General features: G+C 49.0%; 9 protein-coding genes across 9 annotated transcripts; 5 read left to right on the forward strand and 4 right to left on the reverse strand.

Moving 5' to 3' along the window:
• Positions 1-178: 178 nt before the first annotated feature.
• On the reverse strand, positions 179-935 carry FTJAE_210 (riboflavin synthase alpha chain; the record flags this gene model as incomplete). The annotated part of the gene is made up of 2 exons (XM_037348259.1): positions 179-852; positions 905-935. The coding sequence occupies 2 exons, from the start codon at positions 933-935 to the stop codon at positions 179-181; spliced, it is 705 nt and encodes a 234-aa protein (XP_037212558.1).
• Positions 936-1794: 859 nt separating this feature from the next.
• FTJAE_211 (TPR domain protein) lies at positions 1795-2916 on the forward strand (the record flags this gene model as incomplete). Its single annotated transcript, XM_037348270.1, has 1 exon — positions 1795-2916. One exon carries the CDS (start codon positions 1795-1797, stop codon positions 2914-2916), a length of 1122 nt encoding a protein of 373 aa, XP_037212559.1.
• Positions 2917-3214: 298 nt separating this feature from the next.
• On the reverse strand, positions 3215-3954 carry FTJAE_212 (GIR2 highly acidic with anomalous electrophoretic behavior; the record flags this gene model as incomplete). The annotated part of the gene is made up of 2 exons (XM_037348281.1): positions 3215-3831; positions 3888-3954. 2 exons carry the CDS (start codon positions 3952-3954, stop codon positions 3215-3217), a joined length of 684 nt encoding a protein of 227 aa, XP_037212560.1.
• Positions 3955-6126: 2172 nt separating this feature from the next.
• On the forward strand, positions 6127-8235 carry FTJAE_213 (PUF6 member of the PUF family; the record flags this gene model as incomplete). The annotated part of the gene is made up of 2 exons (XM_037348292.1): positions 6127-6373; positions 6431-8235. The coding sequence occupies 2 exons, from the start codon at positions 6127-6129 to the stop codon at positions 8233-8235; spliced, it is 2052 nt and encodes a 683-aa protein (XP_037212561.1).
• A 1459-nt stretch (positions 8236-9694) lies between these two features.
• FTJAE_214 (fatty-acid amide hydrolase) lies at positions 9695-10967 on the forward strand (the record flags this gene model as incomplete). Its single annotated transcript, XM_037348303.1, has 2 exons — positions 9695-10550; positions 10636-10967. The coding sequence occupies 2 exons, from the start codon at positions 9695-9697 to the stop codon at positions 10965-10967; spliced, it is 1188 nt and encodes a 395-aa protein (XP_037212562.1).
• Positions 10968-11842: 875 nt separating this feature from the next.
• FTJAE_215 (uncharacterized protein) lies at positions 11843-13701 on the forward strand (the record flags this gene model as incomplete). Its single annotated transcript, XM_037348314.1, has 4 exons — positions 11843-12632; positions 12683-12892; positions 12953-13018; positions 13067-13701. 4 exons carry the CDS (start codon positions 11843-11845, stop codon positions 13699-13701), a joined length of 1701 nt encoding a protein of 566 aa, XP_037212563.1.
• A 596-nt stretch (positions 13702-14297) lies between these two features.
• FTJAE_216 (DNA-directed RNA polymerase II subunit RPB4) lies at positions 14298-14890 on the reverse strand (the record flags this gene model as incomplete). Its single annotated transcript, XM_037348325.1, has 3 exons — positions 14298-14419; positions 14481-14608; positions 14664-14890. 3 exons carry the CDS (start codon positions 14888-14890, stop codon positions 14298-14300), a joined length of 477 nt encoding a protein of 158 aa, XP_037212564.1.
• Positions 14891-16378: 1488 nt separating this feature from the next.
• FTJAE_217 (26S proteasome regulatory subunit N10) lies at positions 16379-17301 on the reverse strand (the record flags this gene model as incomplete). The annotated part of the gene is made up of 2 exons (XM_037348336.1): positions 16379-16957; positions 17011-17301. The coding sequence occupies 2 exons, from the start codon at positions 17299-17301 to the stop codon at positions 16379-16381; spliced, it is 870 nt and encodes a 289-aa protein (XP_037212565.1).
• A 431-nt stretch (positions 17302-17732) lies between these two features.
• Positions 17733-18908, forward strand: FTJAE_218 (Borealin-like protein; the record flags this gene model as incomplete). The annotated part of the gene is made up of 3 exons (XM_037348347.1): positions 17733-17916; positions 17966-18242; positions 18290-18908. The coding sequence occupies 3 exons, from the start codon at positions 17733-17735 to the stop codon at positions 18906-18908; spliced, it is 1080 nt and encodes a 359-aa protein (XP_037212566.1).
• Between the last annotated feature and the right edge of the window lie 110 nt (positions 18909-19018).

Genomic DNA, 19018 nt, shown 5'->3' on the forward strand with positions numbered 1-19018 from the left:
AGAGAGATATTCTGATTATAGTGAAAGGCAGACGGTACCAACAGGATGGAATGGACGGTGTTTTCAAGGCAATTGTATTTAAGTGTCAATGGTATCAAGCCAGTAGGATTCATGAGCATAGTGATACCCAAGATTATGAGAAGTACGAATAAACCTTTAATGATTAAATCTATCAAGCTCATGGCTTTCCGCCGAATCCCTGGGCCACGATTCTCTCGACGATCTTCTCAATAAAGGGAAACGAGGCAGCAGCTCCCGGTTCCGAGCCAACAACACCGCCCAGAGACTTCTCTGCATACTTGGCCATCATATCAACCTCAACATTGACAGTGTCGCCCTTCTTCTTCTGTGCCACGACAACCCTCTCCTGGGTGTACGCAATCAGCATAACCTCCCACCATGCTTCATCATCGTTGACCTTGGTGACAGTCAAGCTTGTGCCATCGATTGCGATAAACCCCTTGTACACAATGTACCGTAGCATATCCTTGCGGGCTGGTTGAAACCGGAAGGTCAAGGCATTGCCATCCTTCTCAACAGAGAGGATTTCCGCAGTGGTGTCAACGTGACCCTGAACAAAGTGGCCGCCCATGCGGGTATCAGCCCTAACAGCACGCTCAAGGTTGACGTTACTGCCCTCCTTGAGATCGCCCAAGTTGGTGATGCGTAGAGTTTCGGGGGCAACGCCAATCGTGAAAGCCTCGGGGGTGAAGGATGTGACTGTAAGGCAGACGCCGTTGACAGAAATGGAGTCACCGTCATGGCAGTCTGAGAGGAGCGTTGAGCCAGGAGGAATGGAAATGGTCAGAGAGGTGCCTCCTGTTGAGTCATTGGTGTTGAGGTTGGACACAACTAGAAGCATGTGAGTGAGTGAGTATCGAAGATAGATTTGAATACAACGAACCTCCCACTTCTTCAACAATTCCGGTAAACATGATGAGATATATTGTTTTGATGCTTGGGTCAGTGATGTTGAATAGGCAGGATTATATATCGAAGCCGTCGGAAAGTCTACAGGTAACAAGCAATGACAAATGCTGCTTAATGAGTCGGATGGGTACTGATGCTATTCCACTCTGCCCCGCGGCCCGCGAATGCCCCGCACTGGCTCTGAAAGAAATACTGGGACAGCCTTCGGCTCTGATACTCTATTACCGCACAAGCATTGATTTCGTAAAACTGTATTCAGCAGAGTGGTAAAGCATTTACTTAGGAGCCCGTTTGTCTACTAATAATCCGGCTCAATAAACCTGCCAATATGCCTACTAATGACGGTTCATGCCAAATTACAAGGTGGGGTAGCATTCTGTCCATCTATGCCCCTCAGTCTTTAGAGAAGTACCTGGCTTTGAAAAATGGGAAAGACAGAGTGTAAATGGCGAGACGCGAGCAGAGCCTGCTCTAGCTGGCTAGCACATGAAATGAAAATTGTATTTCGTTTGCCACCATTGGTCAACTTTTGCCTGGAGAGGAAGAAGAAGTAGAGACAAGAATCGAAAACCAAGATTCACGACTGGCGACCCTCATGGGTTGTTATCGATAAGACCCGCCTAAATTTTTCAGTTCCATTTCCCACTCAACACCAAGGTACAACAAGCCTCTGACAGAACAAGACTGTCCATTAGCTACACAATATCTCGATCACAGCTTTTGCAACAGTCGCCTTTCCATTGGATCTTACACCCTGATATTTCACCGTGGCTCACACATAGCCTTCCATAACACTACCACGTTATTACTCTTTCTAGAATCGTTGACATATCTCATATCAATCACACCCCGCCTCAGAGCATTATGGCGCCCTCAAGACCGGACGCCAAAAAGACAAATCCGGACATCGCAAGACTCCTTGTCGATGCGCAAACTCAACTCGAGGTCGGGAAATTAGAAGAGGCTGCAACCCTTGCCCAGCAAGCTCTTGATGCTACCGGTCAGGGCGGCGACTTTGAGCTCAGTGCTGCAAATATTCTAGGTACAATTTTTGTCGAGTCTGGCGACATTGACGAGGCGCGAGCCGCGTTCGAGCGCGCAGTCTTTCTTGACGAAGACGGTACCGTAGATGAGAAGATAGGTGGAGGTCCTGAGAAGTTCCTGCTACTTGCACAGCTTAGCGAGGAGGGTGGTCTCGATAGTGTGCAATGGTATGAGCGAGGTGCTACCGCTCTTCGAAAGCAGATCGCAGTTCTGAGCGAGCTTCGATCGCCAACCCCTGAGCAAAGGACCGCCCTTCAGGAGAAGCAACACAAGCTCGGAGGAGTCCTGTGCGCTGTGGCTGAAGTGTACATGACCGATCTGTCATGGGAACCTGATGCCGAGTCACGTTGTGAGACTCTTATCACCGAGGCCATGCTCCTCGCCCCTGCTGCGCCAGAGACATGGCAAACAGTCGCCAATGTCAGAATCTCGCAGAACCGCGCCAACGAAGCTCAGACAGCTCTGCGCAGAAGTCTCGAGCTGTGGCAGAAGCTCCCTCCTCAGCACCCTGATGTTCCGGAATTCCCCACCAGGATTGCGCTTGCTCGTTTGTTGATGGAGACCGAATTGGAAGATGAGGCATTGAGTGTGCTTGAGCGACTTGTTACAGATGACGACACAAGTGTTGAGGCATGGTACTTGGGTGGTTGGTGTCTATATGTCACGGGCGAAAAGCTCAAGACTACTGCCTCAAAGCCATGGAACGACGAAGCCAAGGTCAGCGAGGAATGGAAGGGATCATGGAAGTCATCGCGGCAATGGCTTATGCAGTGCTTGAAACTTTATCAGCAGCAGGATTACGAAGATGAGCGCCTGGGTGAGCATGCCAAGGAATTGCTATCAGAGATCAACAAGGAGCTTGGCGAGCCAGTTGATGGTGAGGAAGATGACTGGGAGGATGCCAGCGATGGCGCAGAGGAAGACGCTGAAATGCAAGGTTGATGACTTTTTGTAAGGACAGAGAAATTGGACAAGTGAGCATTACGTATGGCGTTTAGGAACAAAATGGGCATATCTAGAAGAAATCTTGTTGCCTCTAGTTGTAGTTGAAACTGGATGGCCCAGACCCAAGTCTATATCATCATGACAGTACTAGGCCTCCCAATACCTATCGTAGCCATTCAAGGCCATATAAATCGGTGGCAACATCCGTCGTCTCAAGCCGTAGTAAGCTGCTCGCCTTTTTGTATCAGTTCCCAAGCCCAAACTCCCAAGCAATGCATGTTTGTTATACGCCACCTTATGTGGCCTCAACTTTAAGTTTCTCGATACCCTCGACAGGCATGTCGTCCTCTTCCTCTTCACCCTTACCAGCGAGACCCCTCTCCCAGAGCTGTCTACCTGTCATGCGAGCGGGCTCCTTGGTCTTCGCCTTCTTCAGCTCAGCAAGACGCTCCTCTTCCTCCTGCTGCCTCTTCTCCTCCATCTCCTTCAAGAACCCCTCCCGCCACTTCAAAAATGTCTCAGGCGTGACAGCTGTGCCGTGAAATTTCTTGTTCTCTTCTGCCTCGGCAGCCAGCGCAGCTTCCTCATGTGCCTTTATGATGATGTCCTTGCGTTGTTGGACAAGCTGCTCGGCATTATCCTTCAATGTTGATACAATTGCAAAGACCATGGCCATTCCGAGGTTCTCTTGAATAGTATCGTCGAGACTGGCAAGGAGCTGGTCGCGGTCTTCTGCGACGTTGAAGTGTTCGTGGGGTGTGGCATTTGGAGGAGCGAGGATGTCGAGATGGGGTGGCTTTTCGGGATAATCTTCTGGATATCTCACTTGGAGAAGTATGGTAGGAGGATCTTGATCTTCTTCACCTGGAATGTCTAACGCGACTGATACTCGAAACTCGGTTTCGGAGATATCTATAGGAATGGTTAGACAAAGAAGACAACATGTTTTTTCAGCAGGAGATTTGTACCTGTGATTTCATCGGGGAAAATAGATTCGAGCACTTCACGCTCTTCGATTTGATCTTCTCGTCCCATTTCGATAGGCTGTCTTCGGGTGCCTTTATAAACTGTAAAATGTTACTTTTGATAGAGCCCAATGACGAGAGTCCTACGAGTCCTCATGGAAGTGGGGAGGTTTACAGGCCGCGGGGTGTTATGCGGAACAGGTTTAGTGTCTGGTTGACCGCCCGGCATTTCCAAAGGCTCTACGGAGTACCGTCCGTGTTAGACTTTAACGCTCCGACTTCTAATTTACTGAGGGACCCATGTACCTCATCTTCGAGCGATGGCTTCTGAAGACTTGATTCGAATTTATATTACTGAAATCCCACGGACCTCGTGGACAGACTTGTGGACTTCAGTATATTACTCTGGCCTGTTCATCTCATGCTTCATCAAGCTTAAATTAATCCTGTTGTGGCTCAGGTTCTCCACATTCAGTGCACCAGGTGAAACTCGATGCAATATCCATTCACCAATGACATCAAAGCTCCCGTTTTTCCCTTGCATATTGATTTAGAGATACCGACCGACCCGATCAATATTCGTCCCAGTCACAGAGCGGGACTATGGGCTCATTACCCGTTAACCCCTTTGCCGCCAGTCTCACAGCCCGGCCATCAAGATAACTCTGATATGGAGCCTTGGGGATTCGTTTTTGGGTGTCCTCCCATAGTTGATATTCGACAGCTTGCCAAACTTAGAGTTGGTCCATGAAGTTCCCTCGTGGCTTCACCTTTCGCCTTGCCCTGACTTCAGCGATAATGACGTCCAAACCCAGTTCTCGTTGCCGCATTAGATATGCTATTGCAACGGATGCTGATCGGGACATCCCAAGGCGACAATGGATCAATACATTCGACTCTCGCGCCGAATCATCGCTTTCGATGGTTGAAGCAGTATCAATGTCGAATTCTCCTGAGATAATAGAAGATGGCGAGCGCAGTGAACCGTGGCGATCTAGTTGTAGGTCGATAAAGTCGCAGATGTCGTCTAATAAGCACAGAATGTCCATCGTTGAAGTATCAAGGCAAGGCACAAATAGATGACACTCTTGGGGGACTATTTGCCTGTTTTTAGGACTATCCCATTTCGAATATGGGCCATCCAGAAGGGAAACTATCGCTGTGATGTTGTGATGCCGAAGAACATTGCGGTTCACGGAACTCGCAACGTTCCCTACGAACAGATTCGGAGCAACCTGAGATATTGATGGGGAGTCCATATCATCTGTGATTGATGAGAGTAGGATCTTTCGGTTTCAATTGACTATGTAAAGTGAAAGTTGATCGTACTCAAATCACCTACGCCGGAGCCGGGAACGTGCTGCATTGCACTTATGCAGACCCCTCACATGCAGAGACTACTTCAGTGGCAACTCACAGGACTTCAATGCCTGTTATGTTGTGCAATGAGTTCGTTGTGGCACCGAATGCCCTTGGATTCCTGAATCTCCAAGTACGAACAAGTTCCAGTCAACCGACGCATGATATGAGCCTGAACTCGGTAGTATGTCGACTGCAGTCGGGAAATGCAATCCCGATCCAGAGGAGCCAAATGTCATTCACATGTTAATTGGCCCAGGTCTTTTACGTCAAAGACTTCTTCACATACTGTTGTACAAAATATAAGCCCTGTTGCCTTAGGCCCCTAGTGTAGGGACCTTACATTTTGTACGCCTTTGGCACAGTGGTTTAGTTTAACACATACTATTATTTGCTTTTGATCTGTGGTCCCTTACTATTGATTGATACTGAACTCGCTGTCAGACACATCGCCTAACGCTCGAGAGAGATCGTCTTTCTACTTACCAAATATAACAGTCTCTAGCCCTCAGGATCTCTTATTGTTCTAGAACTGCTCTCTTGTAATTTTTCTACACTGAAAATAGAGATCATATGCCCAGCTCAAAGAGATAACAGGTTACGAACTCGTTTTGACAAAAGCATAAACAATTAGCATGAAAGCCAACCGGGACTTTTCTAATAGTTAATATAACAACAAAACCAAAGTGTCTTTGTTTCAAGCACGTTCTTACTATGGGTGTAAGAGGATGGCAAGGGGTGCACGTGACCCTTATCCACGGTAAACCAGAAAGAATGGGGCCGTTCTTATCAGTTAGCCAAGCGCGGAGTTCAACCTTATCGGTAGAAAAAAAAGTTGCTGGACTGAATTGCGACTCTGCATCTATCCATCAAGTTCAAGGCAATGGCTACCAAATCCGCAACTGTTGGCAACAAGCGAAAGTCCGCTCCTGGCGGCAAGGCAAAAACTGATTCAAAAGTTAAGAAGGCTCGACTTGAAGAGACCAAGGTCCAGAAGCAACCCGTGGAAGAGCCGGAGGACGATGATATGGACGACGTTTCAGACGAGGAGGATGGAGGTGCCGAATTGAGTGAACAGACTCCCCAGAAGTCTTCGAATGGTGCTCAAAATGGAAAGAACTTTGAGCGAGGTATGTTATCCGATAGATACCGCGTTCGCGCCTGGCCAATGCTAACTGTTCTCAAAGGCCAAACTTCACGCGAATCCCATGCTAAACAAAAGCAGCTCGCCCAGGAGCGCAAGGCCGCTAAGCCTCTTGCTGACGAAGTTCAACGCACAAAGAAGCTGTGGGAACGGCTGCGACGAAAGTCTCACGTTCCCAAGGAGGAGCGACAGACATTGGTCGACGAATTATTCACCATCATCACGGGTCGCATTAAGGACTTCGTTCTCAAGCACGATGCTGTGCGAGCTGTTCAAACCGCCATCAAATACGCTTCACCTGAGCAGAGGAAGCAGATTGCCCGCGAATTGAAGGGTACATATGCTCAGCTTGCTGAGAGTCGATATGCCAAGTTCTTGATCGGAAAGCTTCTTGTCCAGAACGATGAAGAGATCCGCGATATCATCATCCCCGAATTTTACGGCCGTGTCCGAAAGATGATCAACCATGCCGAGGCATCATGGATCCTCGACGACATTTACCGAGGCGTTGCGACAAAGGAGCAAAAGGCTATTCTTCTCCGCGAGTGGTACGGTCCCGAGTTTTCTCTTAGGGAGCTCACCAAGGACACGGAGCCCACTGCCGACCTCAAGACTATCCTGGAAGCTGAGCCCAGCAAGCGTAGCCCCATTATGAAGACTCTAGTTGACATGATTAGTTCTCTTGTCAACAAGAAGATGACTGGTTTCACTATGCTTCATGATGCCATGTTCCAGTACTTCTCCAACACCCAGATCGGTACGGAAGAGTTCACCGAGTTCTTCGAGATGGTCAAAGGCGATGAGAGCGGAGATTTGTTGAAGAACATGGCTTTCACTCGTAATGGCGCCAAGCTCACATGCCTGCTTCTTGCCCATGGCTCCTCAAAGGACCGAAAGCAGATTCTCAAGACATATAAGGACACTTACCTCCTTATGTCCGGTGATGTTTGGGCCCACCTTATCCTCCTTACCGCCTACGACGTTGTCGATGACACCAAACTCACTGCCAAGACCATCTTCCCCGAACTCATCGGCGAGGGCGAGAACATCGCCCAGAATGTTGTCGCAACAGCCAACAACCCCTTTGCCAGGTCAACAATTCTTTACCTTTTCGAAGGATTAGCCAAGAGTCTCTTCCCTTCTAGCCAATCATTTGATGTTGAACTTCTCAAGGAGGTTCACGAGATCCGGAAGACAACAAGTAAGAAAGATGAGGACATTCGACGCAATGAACTCATTACTGCTGTTTCTCCCCAGCTCATCACCGCCATCGCAGAGGCACCCACTGAGCTGACCGCGACCGCTTTTGGGTGCCAGTTCATTACCGACGTTCTTCTCTCAGGTGTCGGTGAGAAGCAAGCTGCTCTTGAGGCCATTGCTCAGTCAGCCGGCGGTGACCCTAGCCAGGAGCCAGCCGAAGACGACCTTCAACCCCAGATCCACATTTCACGGACACCTCACGGCGCTCGCATGCTCAAGTCATTAATCCAAGGGGGCAAATATGACAAAGCAGTTGGCAAGATCATCCCTGTAGACCCTCCTCTGGAGTTCTCCAACACTCTCTATCCCGTCATCAAGGAACACATCATGGACTGGGCCACCGGCCCCGGCTCATTTGTTGTTGTGGGTCTCCTTGAGGCCCGTGACTTCAGTGAGGTTGATGCGCTCAAGAAAACACTCAAGAAGAATAAGAAGATTCTTGAGAAGGCTGCGACAGAGGAGACAGCCGAGCAGAAGGCGACACGTGAGGCTCAGGAAACTGCGCCTAAGGGAGCTAAGAAGGGTAAGAAGAAGGGCGACAAGCCTGTTGGTAATGCTGGTAGCAAACTTTTGTTGGAGAAGCTGTAAACACGGTTTGAAGATACTGGACAATGGGTGGAGAGGAGGTGCTTTATTTATCATATATCAGGCGTATAAAACTAGGGTGTTTTTGACAATGATATCACGGACTATGATATGTCGCTTACCTATCCATTTTCTGACTGTCATTGCAGCCAAGTGAGCAGCACTGATTTTCATCGAATATTGCGAGCATGATGGAACGATGCATGAGGTACAGTTGCGAAGGAAATGCGACCCAGGCAATCATTGGCCACCTTGGGTTGGTGCTGTGCAACGATGTACACAACTAACGGTTACAATATTGCGCCACAAGGGTCACACATGGCAGTGGCGGTTGTATCTGCCCGAGTGTCGATGAGGCCCCCATAGTAAGGACTCTTTGGGACGTAGGGTGTGAAAGGAATGTACGGTGGTGCTCGTAGAGAAGTGGGAGAACACCATGGGATATCACATACATACTTGCATATGGATGCTAACATTCTCACCTACGTATATCACTCGATTGTGGTTCGGACGACATCTCTGCGTTTTACAGAAGAGTGCCTGGCCGTTGGATATAACGTTTTCTCAAAGGCGTTGCGTAACTCTGTGTTTCCATGGCAGTTAGAAGTGTTACAGTGATCCAACGTTTCATACTACCTCGCCGAGGCATGATTTTGGACTTCTATGAGGCATCCAGAGTTCAGGGGGAGATCAAGCGCAACTAAGCAGCCAATCTTTTCACTACCAAATAGGTTAAGGCACAGAGCAATACCGCCAAGCCATGATAAATCGAGCATATTCATGTTAGCTTGACTTGAGTATATTCGGACTTATTCACTCCTTGGTTCGTGTGTTCGTGATCTAATGATTCGCAAACTGTTGCGCGGGGGAGGCACTTGTTTGCTTCTTAACAATCGTCACTCAGCTATATCAGGCACCTCAGCCATTTGTTAGGCACGCTGTGAGCATAAGTTACCCAAGTAAGGTGGGCACTGCTTTTCCAATATGGCTATTGATCGTGGTCTTTAAGTGGCTGTGATGGAGGAAGTTTGGCCGACAGCTGTTGGCAGCTGGCAACTGACAAACTTCCTTCGCATCCGCCTCCTTTCCTTCTCATTATAGCTATCAGGCGTAACCCGCCAAAACCGCGCGCAACGTCACAAATGCAATCGTTTCATTTCTCCTCGATTCTCTGCTTTCTTCTTTCATTCCTTGATTTCTGTTCGTTTGTGTGCTTTTCTATCAAGTCGGCGGTGATATCATCCACCTTTTTAGGAGCAGAGTAACAGAATCTTGCGTAGGTACTTATCTTCTTCTCCCAGATTCACGGAAACTGCGATACTATATCAAACGAAACTTCTTGGGGTGGCCACAAACGCAACCCAATATCATATCCAACAGGAAGCGAAACCCAAACAGACAAATATTCTTTTCTTCCTCTCAACTGCCTGTTTGCTTCCCTTGCTATACTGCGTTTGCCGATATGACCACAAGCCTACAACCTCGCCATGGGAAAGATTGCCGTACTGACAAGGCATACTACGAATGTAGTTACTTCGACTTTGAGTTCAAAGGCTGCTGCTCTCACGATCCATGCATCAGGCCTCGTGGCTGTCGCGACGACGAATCTTCAGACCACGGTTCGTGGCTGACTCGCGGCATGTCAGACACCGAGAGCGGTGCTTCAGAGGCCGCTGTTATTGAGAGCGCCATAGATGTGAGGTCTGCTGTTGGGAGCATTTTCACTGCGAGCTTTCCTTCAGATGACTCTGACACCGAAAGCACTCTCGTGACTCGAAGACGACCCTCTTCGCATACCAGCATGGGCGACGATACTGAAAACGATGCTTCCCCTCGTAGACATTCACACTCGAAGACCATGACAGACTCGGGTACTACTCGTACAATCCCTAATTCGATTCGAATTACGGTGACCAAGAATACGGTTATATTCACCAGCAAGCTGCCTTCCAGCAGCACATCCATTGAATCAATCACCGAGACCACAGTCGATACAATCCCAACCTCCTCCTTCCAGAGTACGCCAGCCCAGAGCCCTGCTGAGACAGATGCCTCAAGCCTTTCAGCAGATGATAGCGGCACTGGAGGTCCTTCCATTGGCCTCATTGTGGGAGGCGTAGTTGGGGGTGTTGTGGCTCTAGCTCTTATAGTTCTTGTTGTGATTATTCTTCGTCGCCGCAAAGATACCGACGAGCAACTTGACAGTGCTGACATGCCCTACAACAACTTTGATGAGAAGGAGGAAAAGAGCTACCTCAGTCGGATGTTGTCACGCAGCACCAACAAGGGAGGCACCGATCCGTTCGCGCCATTTGGAGGTACGTCTCATCGATATGCACCATCAGAGTCATCGTCAGAAGTGACCGACTCTCTTCCGAAACAAGTACTAAATCTACTCTGCAGGCCGTATCGACAGAGTAGACGACCCCCTCCGCCCACCCCATGGCACTTTTGAGATGGACGCCACAGAAAACGTTGTCCATGAGCTTCCAACAGCTACTTTCAGCGACGCCCAAGGAAATGGGTCTCAAACAGGAGGTCATGCGGCTGCCGGCCAGCCAGACCGTCCTTTCCAAAATGGACCTGCTGCAGCACCTGAATATCCCCCAGCAACTATGTATCCTGTTGACCCTCGGGCCAACCTCAACGCCACTCTTGAAGATCGCCAACAAAAACACTTTGTCAACCACTGGAACCAGTATAAATCCCTGGGAGAGGATACGAATCAAGGGTAATGATTTTTATGGAAGTCTCGAGGGCTCGGGTGTTCACCATTGACGAGGTCAATATCGCAAGCATTTTCTGGTGTTGTGCGGAGAATGATTACTTTGCATTTCCCCCTTTCTTTTTGTACAATATGAGTCGCTAGTTGAAAGTCGAATACTACCTACAAGTAGGTTGCAACAATCAAAAAGGTGGCGCGCAGATCTGAGCGATGTCAAAGCCCCTCTCGTCACCGTATCGACATGCAGATTCTCCTATTGGACAACGACAGCACACACTCGGTAGTCCAATCTTTCCCGCCTGCGGCCCGCTCCACGGAGCTGAATCGAGCGAGTTTTCGTCCCTGCTGTATCACCTCACTGCTTGCTTACGGTCGAGAGCTGACCACCGTCTTACTATGCCTCCAGATAATGGGAACCATTCAATTCGAGCTAACTATATGCCGAGGACTTCTGTACTGTACATAGCCCCCGCTGCTACCATGCAGGATACGTAGGTCGACCAATCTGGGCTGATGTCTGACTGTACATAAATTACCAGTCATAGCTTGGACTAGTTTCACCACAACTGTCTGGTCGTCGACAGGGACCTATCACGACACATGTATCCTGCACAATGTCCTGCCAAGATGAGGGGTGATGGTGTATCGAGCCTATCTGAGTTCACCGACCAAGACACAACAGGTTGTGGCTTCAGCTGGGCTCAGAGCAGCGGCAAAGCAGAGAGAATCTGACAGGTGGGTACGAAGCAGTGTGCGAGCAACCAGCCTGCCAGCCCAGCATTGAATTATAAGAGACCTGTCAAGAGACTGCTACCTCGACCACAATGATCTAGTCCAGTCTCAAGCATTTCGTACTATCCCTTCTCAGTAACACCACTGGTCAACATGCCTTCTCAACCTCAATCCAAACAGAGTTTCCTTCCGCTCGAGGATGGCTCACACCATGAAGCAAAAGAAGATGCTTTTGCAGCCCCCAAACGCATCATCATTTGCTGTGATGGTACTTGGCAGTCCTCGGTGTCAGGCCTGAAGAACATCCCGTCCAATGTTACAAGGCTTGCCCGTTCAATTGCTCGTAGCGGCAAGGACAAAGACGAGAAAGTGTGGCAGCAAGTAGTTTACTACGATGCTGGCATTGGAACGGGAGACCTGGGTCAGGCAGAAGCCAATCGGCAGGGAGGTGCTGGCATTGGCTTTGTGGGCAACGTTATTGAAGCCTACAACTTTATCGTCCTGAACTACAATATTGGTGACGAGATCTTTTGCTTTGGCTTCTCTCGAGGAGCTTATACCGCTCGTGCAGTCGCAGGTCTCGTCACTGATATTGGTATTGTCTGTCCCAAGGATCTGCAAGATTTCCCTGACCTTTACGCCCTATACCAGAAGAATCCTGATGGTTTCCATTTCCGCAAGTCACAAGCTTACATGGAATGGGTTAACGGTGTGCCATCTAAGAAGGAGGCTAACGGGGGATCTCAAATTCAGTCTCAATGGGACAGTCCTCCTCATCACGATGCCCCTGAGTCGTCTAGATTCGTCAAGGTTGTCGGTGTTTTTGACACTGTTGGAAGCCTGGGTATCCCCGATTTGCCATGGACTCGTTTCAATCTCAAGTTTCTCGAGAAGGCCGTCGGGATCGCCGATCCTGGTTTTCATAACATTCATCTGAGCCCTTGTTAGTAACCCCTCTCGTACTTCATATCCTCAGAACTGACGACTTCGCAGACATTCATCATGCTTACCATGCTTTGGCTCTGGACGAACATCGAGCACCCTTCTCGCCCAGTCTTTGGCACTTCCCAGCCAACAAGAACCATCACCCTCCCAAGCCCGCTAAGGATGTACAGCAGCTTTGGTCCGATTGGGAGAAGATTTACAAGAACCCCAGCGCAACGAAAAAGCAGCTAGAAGATGCATGGGGTGCTGTAGTTGATGGTGAGATGTATGAACATCTCCGGGGTAATAAGTCAGAATTATTACAAGTATGGTTTCCAGGCGTACACATCAACATCGGCGGCGGGAATGATGACCTCCTTACTGAGAAGAAGAGTGATCTCGAGCGTAAGTTGTTGCATCTTCGAACTGCTGGATGTGCACTGACAAGTATAGAAATCGCACTGATTTCATTCGCCTGGATGTGTGAGCAAGTCGCTCCTTATTTGCAGTTTGTCGAAGACGGTAGCTTGAGTGAGCTTGGAAAATCAGCAGTCCAAGACCGCTATAACCTCCTCAAACCACTCCTAACTAACATCCAAAACGGAGATGAGAAGGACTACGGCCCTGGGCCATTGTCTAGCCGCATTTCAGCCTCCTTGGACCGCACAGGTATCAAGAAAGCAGACGTTCGTAAGATCCCAGAGGAGACGGTCAGCGGCTGGGCAACTGGGCCTATCGTCGACAGCTTCACCGGCGCCATGATCGCCGGAGGCTCCGTCGACAGAGTTCCTGGCAACTATACCAAGGACGACAAGGGTCGCGAGATAGGTGATACATATGAGATGATCCATCCGTGCGTCAAGTATCGCATGAGCAAAATTCCGAGCTACAAGCCCAAAGCCCTGCGTGGCTTCGAGAGGACTGCTGATGGAGGCAGGGGATATGTGTGGACGAAGGGCAATGTTAAGATCCCGGAATTTGTGATTAAGACCGGGGATGCTTTCTCGAGGCATGTTGCGGAGCAGGATCGCAGTGCTGGCGGAAATGCTCAGGATTTCCTCCGGAAAATTGACGCTGTACTTGTCTGAGCTGTAGTTTGATTATCCCTTATACATCAATATGTTGACCAAGTCAGACAAGTGGTGTTTGTGACAATCAACGCAATTCTAGTCCCATATTGCTCCATGACACTTGGCAGGAGTATCAATAGAGCGTATGAGCATGTCCTTGGGAAATTCGCAATGGCACCCGTGACTCTCTGGTGTATCAGGGGCTTCCACATCACAAATGAAGCCAGCAAGTTCACAGACAAACTCACAATGCCAGAGCCCTACTCACCGACATTGAAGCAAATCGATTTATTAGTTTTTTGTCATAAAACATCAGTAGTGCAAGAGCAAAGCGTCCCAAGTTCTCCGGGTAACGAACATGCCATCTTAATATCAAACCTGGAAAATTATAAGAGAATGACTCTGCACCCCCTGAATACAATGTGCGGTGCCCCTTATCCCTGCTATGCGCCTCAAATGCAAGATAACTCGTTATCCTCGAGTCTCGAGTTTTATCTCCCACCTCCAAAGTCTCCCGGTCATTCTTGGTGTCAAATAGATATGTGATAACCAATCTGTAAAAGTTACGCCGTTCTTGGGTAGATATCGTCAGATCTTGTTGATTGGTAAGCCTTTCACCGATTCTGTAGCTTGGAGATCTCATCAAGGAGATCCTGAAGGTCCTGATCAGAAATCTTGTCGGCCAGTGAAGGGATGAGTGTCTTGGCCTCATCGGCTCCCTCACAGCACAGAGAACCTAAAGTTAGCTTGTTAGTATTTCCAAGACATGCATGATCTTTCAAGTCTGGAGATCGTACCCAGCTGTGCACGCTCAAATTTGGCGAGGTTCTTATGTGCGCTAAGAAGGCGTTCCACAGCTTCTACGTTCTCCTTCTGAGTGAATCGCGCAAAGTTATCGAGGTAGGTCAATGTCGAGTTTAGCATCCTAACAAGGGTCAGTCCTGTCGCCCGCGATCCAACGGCCACGGGGGCTTAATTACTCGGTGTTGTTGACGTTCCTACGATCATTCTTTCGTTTCGCGTGAAGGGCATTTAGAACCAGCGCAGCTTCGGAGAGCGTCAAGGTGTCGACATCTTGAAACTCGCCAAGGTTCAGAACTGCGGAAGCTTCCTCATTACCAGGAGCCGCGGGCTTGGGTCGAGAGGTGCGAGGGTGGTTAACTTTTCTAGGCGCGGCAGCAGCTGGGATTTGTTGTTCGTCCTCCATTGCGAGAGCAATTGTATAGGATGCGCTGAAGCTGGGTTTTCGATCGCGCAATGTTTGCGTTTCTGCACTCGATGCGCGGATGTTGGGGGAAACTCGGCAAATGAGTCAGATTCGAATTTAGAAAAGTCGGGTGTGAATTATTGAATGTTGCAAGACGAACCTAGAAGAATCCAGAGTTCGGAGGCTGAAAGAAAGCAAGACAATGCAAATGTACGTACCCCAGCTTAATTAGTGGGGCTGTCTTCTAGGCCAGCTACCCCTCAGGGACAAGAAAACACCAAACCTTGATATAGGGTGTCAAAATAAACTTGGCAAAGACAAACCTAAGTTTAGGCAAAGCTGAGCTAAGTATTTTTGGCACTTGGGGTTAAGGTCCTGAGTTTTCTTTCCTCCCCTACCCTACTTAGTAGGCTAGCTAGGCTACTAGGCCAGGCACCTCCCTGAACAGAGGCACTTGCTTTCGTCGATGGAGTCGCGTGGCGGTCCCGCTGAGAGCAGCTTGTCAATCTGTCAACCTCTAAGAACGAACAAGATAAGAAGCTCGATAGGCACTTGTAATCGACGGAGCTCATGAGAGTAATCGCTACAGGCTGTAAGAACTTCTTGAACAACCGCGACTGGCACTAACTCTCTCATTCACAGCTCATCTCTCCCGCATCTCTCACTCTTGTTCATGTCCTCACCTTTGATATAGATGGTTTAGTGAGCTTCAGGGGAAGCTAAACAGACTATTCAAAACCAGGTAGAGGCCGATTATACACCTACAAAAGGAATCATGTGAGGCCCAACACAAATTTGGATGAAGATATGTGCTAATAAGCCAGGACTATCTTTGCCCTCATCGTCATCAACAAGGCTGGAGGTTTAGTTTACAACAAAAACTTCCACGAAGGTCTTCAACAAATCAGCACAAATGATTATTTAGTTCTCGCAGGAACATTTCATGGGTAGGTGCCCCTTCAGTCTCCCAAAGCTGCCCAAATCTCTTCGTGGGCACATCGGAACTCACATCGATCTCCAGCGTTCACGCCATTACATCTCGTCTAAATCCTGTCAAGAACCTGCCAGGTGCAACACCGCCAGGAAACAGACCCGAACCATCATCAGGCTTAGAGGTTCTTGAGACAGAAAACTTCCGCATGCAGTGCTTCAACACAATGACAGGGACAAAGTTCCTTCTCTTCACCGATACAACACAAGCAAATGTCGATGTCACTATCCGCAGGATCTATGACCTCTATGCAGACTACGTCATGAAGAACCCCTTCTATTCTCTTGAAATGCCTATTCGGTGTGATATTTTTGACCGGAAACTACTTTCGTACATCCGGGAGATCAATAATCGATAGACGGGTATTGGATAGATTTACGGAGTAATCGGAATCAGCATGTATCGTAATGGCTTTAATCTTCCTGTCGTCTAAAACCCCCCTAGCCTGTGTCTATTATACATTTGCTGCAATGTTGACAGAGCTGGACCGCAATCTACTATGAAGTGTCCATCTTGTCTCCGTCGCCTTTCTTTCCGCCCTTATCTTGGTCCTTGCTGCTCGATCCCTGGTTCTCATCTTCCTCCTTGACGTCGCTCAGTGAGGCCTTCTTTGCAGCTTCTTCTTCCTCGCGAGCTGCTTTCTCCTGTCGGGCCTTTTCTTCTTCCATACTCATACGTAGAGCCAGTGCGAGCTCGGGTTCCATTGCAGGGTCGAACCCGAACTCGAATTCATCGTTACCACCGCCTGCGCCTCCAGCTCCGCCAGATCCGCCAGCGTTCTCTCCAAGGAGGATGGGGGTCGAGATGAGTTGGTCGCTAAGAAGCTTGCTGCTGGGAGGAATGACGACCAGGTGGCAGCCTTCGTTGGTCTTGACGGTGTCAATAAAGAGCTGTAGCTTGTTCTTGGTGCTGTCGTCATCGAGATCGCCGAACAGGACAAAGTCTACCGAAATGTTGGCTTTCTTCATCTTCTTTGCGAGCGTGGTAAGCTCCTTCTCTGATTCCTCGACAGGGGAGCAGACAAAGACTATTATTCGTTGACGTTGGGATCGGTTCTGGCGATGCTTCAAGGCAAGCTAAAGAGACGTCAGTACACGACACACCTATATTCAGCCGTGTTCAGACTTACAGTAGCCACCTGGATACCCGTCTTGAGATGGGATGAGCCTCCAATCTTCTTCTTCGTCCTGTGAAGGCCCTCGAGGATCTTGCCCTGCTCAGTGGTGAGAGTCACCAGCACTTCAGGTCCTTTGCCTCCCATACTCATCAAGCCAACGGATGATTCAGGGTTTCCTTGTGTGATGGTCTGAAAGGTGATGTTGACAGCGTCGACTTGCGATTCGAATCGAGTAGGTTGATAGTCGCCATTTCTGCTGCTCTCGCTGTTGTCTACGACAACCATAACCGCCTCAAGAACCATATTGGGTGCTGTTGTTGTTCTATAGCTGTGAGAATATCGTATGCAGCTATAGGGGTTTGTGGCAAGTGTGTACGTGGAGGAAGTGTTTGATATTGGTGTTGAGCTTGGTTGATAGTGAGAAGGTCAAGCTCCCAGTGTCGTAACGCAGTTCAGCCTGGCGGAGTGTAGCTCAATGATGTGAAGTAGTGCTACTTGGTTACTGCGGAGATCACTGCGCACCAACGTGTACCTATACCATGTTCCCACCGCTACCAATTGCTTGCGCGAGAGCAGCTAGTTGGCTTACCTAATATGGAGACCCACATACTTTGTTTACTTCCCGCGAGCTCCACCTCTAGCCAACGCGCCTGGGGTCGACCACTGCAACTTCAGATACGATTTCAGCACTTTTTAGTACTTGTCTAAAAACACATTCAGCGCTGATAATAACGATGGCTCCATCAAATCCCAAAAAGCAGCTTGCTGAGTCCCCTCTCAAGAAGACCATGGTTGAACATGTTCCTCTGCACACTGCAAGCCCTTCGGCGCAACCACGAAGCCCCATCAGAAAGCGAACGCCTGGTGCTATCACGATGCAACAAAAACAGGCTATGATCGATAACATGCAACTCGAGAGTATGTGGTAATTGATTTGTCACGAAATACACCGCTGACGATTTCTTAGTCACAGAACGCGCTCGCCGATTAAGAGCCCAATATAATTATATGGCAACAACAGTTCGCTCGCGTATCGAAATGCGACTCAACCGCGTCCCCATGTCAATGAGAAATATCAAGATGGGAGACTTGCTACAGAAATTCGTGGATCAGGAACAACAACGAGCCGCGAAATCGACCGCTATACGAAAACAAACAGCAACATGGGCAGCAAGTCCGCCAAAGCAGATTCAATCGGTGGCTCATAATTTGAAACCTGCGCCACGCACAAAGAAGCGCATGAGGTATGCATAATATTCAACCTCGGATTCGTAAACTAACAGTGATCCAGTGACGCAATCTCGGGAGACAAAGAAAATGACGTCGAGCATACCGAGACTGCTAAGAAGAGGGCTCGAGCTGCAACAACCACGGACGTGTCACATGCCCGATCAGGGCAAATTTTGTCGCCAACGTCCTCCAACTCACGAATGGCAAACCGACCTCCATCGCCTACTAAGTCTGGTATTGCACGACCAGCTTCGCCACTGAAGCGCCCGGCTACAGCTTCTGGTATGCTGTCAAGCATGGTGGAAAAGGCAAAGGAGACGCGAGCTGGCGCTGGCGCTGGACGCAAGATGACGACAAACTCTACCACAAGTTCAATGTCGACCAACAGCACTGCTACCACCAGAAATAAGAAAGCAATACCAGCAACAAACACTACTTCAAGAGCGCCTACTTCTCGATCTGGTACACGAACAACTCGTAGATCCATTGCCAACAGCGAGTCCAGTGAGTCGAGCAATGGCACCGTGATAAGGAAGGGGCCCGCGGCCAAGAGTGCTCCGGTCAAAAGGGGGACAACATCTCGTAAGGGGACGACAGGGGCAGTCCGTAAAAACACAGCGAAGAGCAACCCTTCCACTGCAAGCACAGGTACAGGACGAACCTTACGAAAACGAGCATAGAACGAATATTGATGGAAGGTGTCACTGGAACGTAATTGGTATATTGTTTGTCTCGATACGTATTGCAGAATCATGGTATAGGAGTTCAGGGTCGAAGCGCATGGCGGTGC

This window comes from Fusarium tjaetaba (assembly GCF_013396195.1).
Source record: "Fusarium tjaetaba strain NRRL 66243 chromosome Unknown NRRL66243_c0000010, whole genome shotgun sequence".
Taxonomy (NCBI): domain Eukaryota; kingdom Fungi; phylum Ascomycota; class Sordariomycetes; order Hypocreales; family Nectriaceae; genus Fusarium; species Fusarium tjaetaba.